Source organism: Myzus persicae, unplaced genomic scaffold (genome assembly GCF_001856785.1).
Source record: "Myzus persicae strain clone G006 unplaced genomic scaffold, MPER_G0061.0, whole genome shotgun sequence".
NCBI lineage: Eukaryota > Metazoa > Arthropoda > Insecta > Hemiptera > Aphididae > Myzus > Myzus persicae.
In genome coordinates this window covers 53,552-63,661 of record NW_019104180.1, presented here as the reverse complement: position 1 = coordinate 63,661, position 10,110 = coordinate 53,552, and the positions used below count along the sequence as shown (strand labels likewise).

General features: G+C 26.8%; 1 protein-coding gene across 1 annotated transcript; it reads right to left on the bottom strand.

Annotated features, from left to right (window-relative positions):
• Positions 1–4,376: 4,376 nt before the first annotated feature.
• On the bottom strand, positions 4,377–9,811 carry LOC111039678 (DET1- and DDB1-associated protein 1-like). Its single transcript, XM_022323270.1, has 4 exons — positions 9,493–9,811; positions 6,981–7,110; positions 6,394–6,455; positions 4,377–4,835 (listed from the first exon to the last, which is right to left on the bottom strand). The coding sequence occupies exons 1-4, from the start codon at positions 9,493–9,495 to the stop codon at positions 4,755–4,757; spliced, it is 276 nt and encodes a 91-aa protein (XP_022178962.1). The 5' UTR covers positions 9,496–9,811; the 3' UTR covers positions 4,377–4,754.
• Between the last annotated feature and the right edge of the window lie 299 nt (positions 9,812–10,110).

Below are 10,110 nucleotides of genomic sequence, written 5' to 3'. Positions count from 1 at the left end.
TGAAAGTTAAGAAAAGTAATCATTGTTATGTTTGATAATTTTTTTAATTTATTGAATTAGTTAAATGTTAAAAAAATAAATTTTTTTTGCTAATTTTTTATGCATATTTAAGATTTTTCAGCTCATATTTAGTTGATTTTTAATACATATAAATCTGCGCTCTAGTTTTCACAAACCAACACACTGATTTATTTATATCCATATTTCACAATCCTTTTATTATATTTAAAATTGATGTACAAACAAGTATGAACAATTAATGAAATTATTGTTGATTTTGCAAACTATTATTATTTATACACAACACATTGAAAGGTAAAAACAATGTTTTACTCATTGTTATGACAAACCAAGTTCATTACAACTTGTGACTTAGTTATATTTCTATAGGATGAGAATTATTTTTATATTTGACTTAATTATAGTAATTATAATAAATATAATTAACCTGTTTATATTAAAACCATAATATAATACAAATGGTGTATTAATTTAACTCTTTTAAATTATACAAAGTAAAATAAATTAATAAAGTAGGTAAATATTATAGGTATAGCACAAAAAAAATACAAATAATATATTTAGATCACATGATTGAGATATTTAGATTAGAAAAATTTCTCTCNCCAAACACTAAAACCCACTCATTAAAAACCTATCCATCCAAATATTACCTGGCAACCCCAGCCATCATTTAAAAAGGAGCTGGTGCCGTGACTTGTTCGCGAACTAATATGAAAGAAGAAAAAAAAATAAATAAATAAAAAATCATTATACCTATATAATATATAGTTAGATTCATACAACATCCAGTCAATTGCCACTGGTGAGTGGCTTCTTATCGCGTATTTCATGTATTGTGTAACCTTTATCAAATATGCTAATTGTGCACAATTGTACAGGTTGTATACAGTGAAACCTCCCTAAACGGACACCTCTAAATAGCGGACACCTCCAAATAGCGGACGTTTTTTCGGGGACGGGGACATTTTTACTATTTATGTATAGGAAAACCTCTAAATACCGGACACTCTAAATAACGGACATTTTTATGACACTGATATTAATAATTTTTATCTTAAATCATGAATTATATTGGAATACCAGAATAAAAACCTCAATTATTAAATTATCTTATGTGTACATTATTAAACTGTATATGAAAATCTTTTTTTTTCCGTTCAGTCACTTTATCGCGTCAACGAAATATTGTAACTAATGCATTGTTCTATGTGCGTTTAGTTGTGTTTATGATGCCAATATACGAACGTTTTGGCATTGCTAGCAGTAGAAGGCATACGTAAATATATTTCTTCTATCGAGATACAGAATAGTTCATTGTACTTAAACAAAGTGAAATTAAAAAATGCCCTAACACACGAATTAATTACGCCTGCCATTAGTAAACAAACTAAAGTAACAGATTTTATTCAGAAAATAAATGTTAGTTTTTATTTTTATCGTGTACCTATTTAATTAATGTAAAAATAATATAAAATAAAATTATTGAATTTATTTATCTATTGAAAAAAATGTTTTCCTCTAAATAGCGGACAAAATTTCGGAGACCGAGAGTGTCCGCTATTCAGAGGTTTCACTGTATATTATTGTTTTTTTACTGGGAAAAAATATAATTCACTACTTTTGTTTACTAAAACTGTGAGTGTATTGTACATCAAAAAAATATTATGCTGATTGTGATATGATAAAAATTGAATACACAAAGTGCTGAAAAAGTTGTATTCATCTTTAATTTTATAATTTATATAATTTATAATATGATACTATACACAACACTAGCCACTAGGTACATTACACATTTTATATTTTTTTTGTTTTTTATTATGATTTGTATGTAATATAATAAAGTTAAGCAATGAAAACTTATAAGAACAAATTACTTTTAGCTAGGTAACAAAATTTAGAGAATAAATCTACTGAATAAGAGATGATAATTGATATTAAATAATATGTTATCGTGTGCAGTTTTTACGATCACAAATTATTATCAAGTAGAATACTGTATTTAATTATCCCTAACCTAGTCATTAAATGCAATATTAATTTACTATTTTATTTTGTTAAATAAAAGAAACCACTGTATCCTATACATGTTACTTAAGAGTGTGTTTTGATGTTCCCTTCTATTAGTGAAATATTTGTCCATGAAGTGCTACCGTACAGTGTCTATACAAGTCAATCTTATTGTACCCCACGAGGTATAGGCCAGACTTCAACCCAAAACAAATTAAAATTTTCCTCATAATACATTGGACTTATATTTTTATTTCAAACAAATCTGAATAGTGAATATGTATGTTTTCTAGTTGCTATTCGTTTATAGTGTTTGGCAAAGTATTTAGTTTAAAAATAATCAATTTTGCTAAGAAGTATAAAAACTACAGTAGATTTTAAAATTTCATCTCTTTATATGTATAAATAAAACGATAATGTGACTAACTGACTGATCAGTTGAAGGCTTGAAGCACAGCTCAAACCACTAGATGGAACAGGCTGAAATTTGGCATACGGATATGGCTATCAAGACATCCGCTAAGGAAGGAATTTTGGAAATATAACCTCTAAAGGAAATAGGAGTTGTGAGAATACAACAGTGGTACCGTCTGTCCAGTAAAATTATATAAAAACCCAGTTTTAACGCATTTACTTAATTTTTCACATAATGCCAAAATTTATTAACTTGAAATTTGGAATATTGTAGTTCCTCATTGTGTGTCCAAAGGGAGATTACTGTTTGAATATTGTCCACGGAGTGCCTTTCTAAGTGACTTAATTGCAGGTAAATTGATTTTCACTTAATGTTACTGTCTTGCTAGAAACTCAATCAGGTTTTCAATTTTACACTTATTGGCTTTTACATACAATAAAAAACACCGGATACGCAACGGCACCAAAACATTCAATTCCTTGTATGAATATTGCATATACATCTTTTTTTAAATAACATTTGCCTGGACAATGCCAGATGGGATAGCTAGTACACTATATTGGTATAACACTAAAGGATAACAAGACGTTACTTATAATAATATATGCTTTAGTTTTAATGGATATAGGCTAAGGCTATATGATATAGCAATAAGACTTTATAAAGCAATAAACAAACATGTTATGTACAATATTATTGTAGTCCATACAGTTTTAATTATTATGAAAACGTCACACAAACAAGAGTTGTACACTAGTCTCTATCTTTTAAAGGTAAAAATATCAAATAATAAAAAATATATCAAATTATTATTAATAAAAACTAATATTGTGTTTCTATCTTAAAAAGTAAATGTAATTACAATTTTAGAATGCTCATAAACCACTTAAAAGTTAAAATATCAATAAAAACCCAAAAAATACCATCTTTTTAGTAGGAATGATTAAAAAATAAATTCTAATTTAATAATATAATAATAATATATTCATTCTTTAAAATTTTATAATAGGTAAATTCACTTTTATATCTAATTTGCAACACAAAAAAACAACACACATTGGTTTTACTAGAATGTATAAAATATGGAATTTTGTACAATATTCTTTACCCAAATCATTAATTTATTTATTTTTAACACTGAATAACCATTCAATTTAGGGTTGCCATTTATACAAAAATACAAGTCGGGACACTATAATACCTCCCCCCCCCCACAATACATTCTTTGGAATTTTTAATAATACCTTTTTTAGTCCAACGTTATTTAATATTTTTATTATATTATAATATTTTATAATAAATAAAAAAGCCAAAAATTAGAAATAGCACAAAATGTAATAATAGTATTATTATTATATTATTCATAAATATAATTTTAAATTATCTAAAAAAATTAATTAGGTACACAATTTTTAATTTAAAACAGAGTGGTCTTACTTATTTACTAATATATGTATTGTTTAAATATGCATCATTATTCATTATCGATTTCATCTAACTTCATTTTTCGATTTTTTTCATGTATGAGATCCAGAAGCTTCTGATTTTGGATTTGTTGTTGAATATTTTGCAGTTTTATGAACTCGGATGAGCAAATCTTTATTTTTCTAAATGTCTTCTTAAAATTTTTGGCATGGTTTATTTTCCAAATTAGTCTTAATGACTAAAGTAGCTTCTATTGTATTGATGCATAAATTACCTCGTGACTTTGTCCAACAACTGTTCATCAATGAAAATATCTCTCTACTGCAGCGTTAGATCCAGGCAATGCAAATACAAATTCTACAATTTTTAATAACATAGAATAATCAATATTATTCTGTTTAAATGATTTAAATCGGTCCTCGGCTATCTCAGAAATTTCCGACAATTATTTATTATTTGTTATTCACATTTCACACGTGAACAATTCGGGACTTATTTTAAGAAACCGGTACTTATCCACTTCCCGGCCGGGAAATGAAAAATATCGGGACTCTGTAGTAAAAACCGGTAGTGTCCCGGCGAAATCGGGACGAATGGCAACCCTAATTCAATTACATTGAGCTTATAAATTTTAACATAAAATGACATGGTATAAGCTAAATACAAATATGTACTCTTGTTTTATTCTTTTGTATTGTGCATTTAGAATGTTCAAAAAGGAGTCCACCTTAACATACCATAATACACTTATATGACATGTCAACATAATTAGAAATGTATTGAATTTTGTTTTCCATAAAAATATTTGAGTCGTATCAGGAATTTAAGTTAAAAAAAATATTAGGTATTTGCATTGGAATCATTTTATCGTAAGAAAAAGTCAATTGATAGTTAGTTTTGCACGTTTTCGAGTTGAGCCAGATTCTTCACTTTTTTCTAATGCCCTTTTTATACATCCATGCTAAAATATAAATAGTATATATTGATAAACAACATAAATATTAGTGTAACTAACATTAGATTTGTCAATTATTTATAATAATATAAAAAAGGATAACGGAATTAAAAAAAGAACAAACTTATATTTTATGTATAATTAGTTAATATAAAAGGTACAAATTAACATATTAAAATTAAAAAAAAAAAAATTAAATATATAACTATGGCTATCTGAAAAACAAAGTAATATTTCTGTGATTTTGTTGTTAATTTATTATATTCTGAATTAATATAAAAGTTAAGTAATTACAAGCAGCTATTAATTGAATCATTACATTTGAAAAGTCTACATTGTTACAACTTAAAAGTTGATGAAAATAGTTTATTAATTTATGCTTGGAAATCCTTACAAGTGGTAAGTAGAGTGGATGTTTATGCTACAAAAAAATTAAAAATATGCATCAATAAAATTCTTTATTTCAACTTATTTTATTTGTCAAACATTTAGAACAGCAAACACGGATTAAGGGGGCCGGGCAGGGTGGGCTCAGATTTGTCTAATACTTTATAGGCTATAACACCACCTAATTAATAAAAATCAATGTTAAATCTGCTGACGGCAATAAATCTGCACTAAGAGCATGATAAAGATAAAATATGATCAAGCAAGTAAAAATCGAACAAATATGCAAAACTAAATTGATAATTTTGAATTCTTTGAGTGATGAAACAAATTTCTATCTTGCTTTGTATTAATTTAGATGTTACAAAAAACTATGATCAATGCATAAACATCCATTCTCTAGTGATGAGCAATAAGTTATTACTAATAAATTATTAATAATAACCTATACTGTTATGGCTTAATGTATAGATTATACGATTATTTAAGACACTTTTTATTTCAGAAAATTCAAAATTTTTTTTTATAGTTTAATCATAGCTAAATAAAATATACTTAACCACGAGTTAAAAATGAACATTTTTAGAAACAATTATTTGTCTTATTATTTTCAAAAGTGTTCTACTCCTTTGAATGGTATGATATATTTTTAACTTTATATTCCGAAACAGCTTATTATTCCGAGTATTATGATCTATACAAATCAAATTTTGGACAACTAGTTTGTGAGTCTTAATTTGTAAGTATTTATAATTAAAATAAGCTAAGTAATGGATATTTTTGAGAATACCAGGGATACATCTAAATTGTAAATACTTTAAGCTCATTACTTGTTCAAAATCAGATTTTATACATAAAAGTGCTCAAATATGAAATTAGAAATTTTTTTTCTTTTACCACTAATAATTACGTAAAAAATACTTTCAAAAAAAAAAAATAGTTTTTTGAAATAACTAGTCTTACATAAATTAGATCTACCAGTAAAAAAATCATTGATTATATAATGTTCTCTTATTGTTTGAATATTTTATCATTGATTATATCCAATTTAATGTAAGAACAGTAGGTATTTTTTTTTTAATTTTATAAATATATCAAATAGTATTATAATATGTTAAAATAAGATCATATAATTTAAAACCAGTTAGCATGTTAGTATGTTGAATTATACATTTACCTTTCTATCCCAATGTTTATGCACAGACTCGAGTAATTTATGAGAATTGTCATTAACAATAACTGAAATTAAAAAAAAAAAATTTTAATTTTAAAACAAGATATTGTAGGCTTATATTAAATAACATTCATATATTACAGAAATTCTTATTTTTTTCTTCTACAATGTATACAAATTAAGTTAAAATTAACAGTTCTCAACACATATTTATTAGGTAAGTATTAGAAAAAAAAGTGAAAATAAAAAATATATAATCTATCCATACATATTTTAATATTTTGAATTATTATAGGTATTATCATAATGTTATTCATTAACTATATAAGAAAGACACTACTAATTCAATTTTACAAAGAACACCAAAATTCTATTCAAGAAGAAAAGACACATAAATTAATAGATTTCATTCACAAATGCATGTGACATGAGTCCTCCCCTCCTACGTTGGACTTAAACCGTTGACCATATTGATGAGTGAATTTACTGTGAATGGAGGTAGGTTAAGTTCATGCACAGGTACTTATTAAAGTACCTTCTCTTTTAGAATAGGGTATAATTTACTATAAAATAATAGAATTACTACAAACTTTGATCGGAAGGTTGATCTTTTGTTGCTATGTATGTTGATATTTTCCTGCTTTCACAATTTCTTGGTTTGAAATGGGAAAAATTCCCTTCTTTAAAGGACGGAAGGCCATCAAAGAATTCGGCTATAGACTGAAATATATACAAGTATAATTAAATATTGTTTTCATCTTTAAAAGATTAGAAATGAATTTTCTATTACAAGCAAATATTAAAAAATAAAAAATAGCAAGTGCTTTGAAAAAAAATAGATAATGCTTTATGTATGAAATTATGATTAAAAGTATTATTTATGATGTATAGCTATAAAATATAGATACAACACCACAGTGGCATACTGGAAAACATTCTGGTATATTAAATATAATCTTACTTTTTGAGTAAAAAAAACCATTAAAATGATTTTAATTTCTTTGTATAAAATAATTGTTTCAATACTAAGTATTTGAATTGCATCATAAACAATTATGTTACATATTTGGTAATAAAATATACATATATTATAAATCAAAGACATTAATAGAATTGGGATAGGTAGTATAGATACTACAGTATTTCATCAAAATATATAACGGTAGATGCCGTTTATTAGAAACACTTTTGAATCAAGGTGAAGTGTGTCAATTAACCAATTATTTCTAAAAAATATTGGTATTTTATGTCATGAAAAATATAATGTATTTATCGATGTTATTGCTCCTTGTTCATACTGGTGCAACACATAATTGTGAATCGCTCTTTGCCCTTTTGGCTCTGTCACTATCGAGAGTGTATGTGTTCCGAACAGCTCAAAAATAAAGCCCAGTCACGGTTGCATAAAAAACATCAGTGGGTGAGTATTAGGCCAAATGGTTTGATCCAATAAGTTTCAGTAGCGATTTTAACAACATAAGACCATGTAATGGCCTTAATTGTTCCAATAATCTAATTGATTTACAATCTTTTAATATATAACCGGTATAACCCAAGACATTGTGTTTCAAAAACATGACTGTATCCTTCATACGTGTTCCTAATTAGAAGCTTCTACTGTATCATATGGTATGCTCTAGATTCAGATTGTTTGAATTTAAAAATAGATAATGTATTGGTAGGTGCATTATAATTAATTATTAAATGTTAAGTATGCCGATAGTCACAAACCGATCACAGCTTCCAGTTGGAGTGAACTTCATATTACATCAATGTTATAAATAAAACAATCAATCTGCAATTTTAAACCACTTAAAATGGTACAACAATTTAAATATTTAGGAGTCATAATGGATCAGGAGTTGAAATGGTCTGAGCATATACAATTTATCAAAAATAAAATTCGGAGATTAATTTCTCTATTTTATAAAATTCGCTTTCTAAATAAATCAGTTGTACAGCAAATTTATATGACATTACTTTTATTATATGGTATAACATGCTGGGAAGGCGCCAGCAGAACAGACATAAAATCGGTATATAATGCCCAGAAAATTATTATAAAAGTAGCCTACTCGTTACCGCCAACATACCCTTCAATAGATATTTTTAAAAATACTAACATACTATCAATCTATAAATTATACATTAAACAAACACTTATAAAAACAATTCAAATGCAGATACTTAATAATACAGATATAATAGACAGTAGAACAGGTAATAACATAAAATTACCTTATACATCATTATCCAGTACAAAAAGTGCTCCCGATTATATGGTCAAAACTATATTCAACAATTTCGGAAATGATGTAATATGTAAAGAGTCTAATAAAGTATGAATGTGAAAATCAGTCTAATAAAAAAAATGTAAAAAATATAACTAACAAAAATTGTATAAAAAATAAAATTACTAAAATAGTAAATGACCTTGATGAGAATGTGTGTAAAAATCAATTATTAAAAAGTATCTATGTGTAAATATAAATGATTATCTATTAGTATCGTTTAGTTATGCAATTATAAGATAATGGTATTTAGAGAAGTAAAATACATCATTCTCAATTGTATAAGACACATGACATTTTTATTTTATTATATTATATAAATAATATGTACAGGAACTCCGTATACCAGAAACGAGCTTGCTCAGTTGGTATACGTATCAGCTCTTATCACTATTATTGTAATAATTTAATTTTTGTAATTTGATTATTGTATTGAAATAATGATATTGACTTTGCTGAAATAAATAAATAAATGTATTTAATTTTATTAAATTTATTAATTCTTACATGAGAAAGATACAACTTACTAACTAACAACAACAACGACAAAAAATAGCAACATTCTATATCAACTCTAGTCTCTATTTAAGAATAGAAAACAAGTGAGCTGGACCTGGACTAATCAATATTATACCAATGTTTTGCCAAAAAATATACCGTATTATGTGCTCTGGGTTCAGATTTTGTCTCAAGTTCACTTAAACCGATCTACAATCAAGAATTGCTGAACCAGAATATAAACCTAATACAACCTTCAACGGAACATGCGTAACAATATTTTGTGTGAGGTATATACCATATCAGTACTCACCATGTCGGTCGCTAGTCGCCACGTATCTAAGTAGTCTAAAATGTGTGTGGGAACCGGACGTTTGCTCTAGAACGTGGGACGTTGATATAATCCAGGAAAACTGAGAAACGCGAATATAGGTACACCTAGGTAGCGTTAAGTAATACTTGTAATCAACAATAGTATCCACCACCGTCCGCCCGATGAAGTACGATCCCGCGGTCAGTCAGCAGATTGGTTATGATTGATGGATTACTGAATAAGGTATTAAGGTATGAAGGAATAGCAATAATTATTAAACATTTTATTGATAATGAAGGTGAATGGGCCAAATGCCAAGGTTTGATAAGGAGGAGAGAATGCTGAAAAACAACTAAAAAAGTGTTGATAACTGACTGCAATCTTTGTGTGGTACCGTGCGGTGAATGGTCACTTGTCATTGGTGACGACCATATGATTATCAATATAATTTGGTATCATCAAAATGATAATCAAACAGTGGTATAGTTCTAATTACTATAAGGATTTCGTAATACAATGCTTTCCCTCGTGTCGCCAACGGTTTGGACAAGATTTGTGATACAAACCAGTTGTTGCAGTACATTTTTAGTCGGTTTTATTCGTATTTCGTATAAACAT

Bases quoted from the DNA above. Each gene is read 5' to 3' on its own strand.
- LOC111039678 (XM_022323270.1), bottom strand. The intron at 6,456-6,980 runs GTTTGTAGTAAT...TTTTAATTTCAG, and splicing joins AGATCAACCTTCCGATCAAA to TTATTGTTAATGACAATTCT. The intron at 4,836-6,393 runs GTAAATGTATAA...TTTATATTTTAG, and splicing joins ATAAACATTGGGATAGAAAG to CATGGATGTATAAAAAGGGC.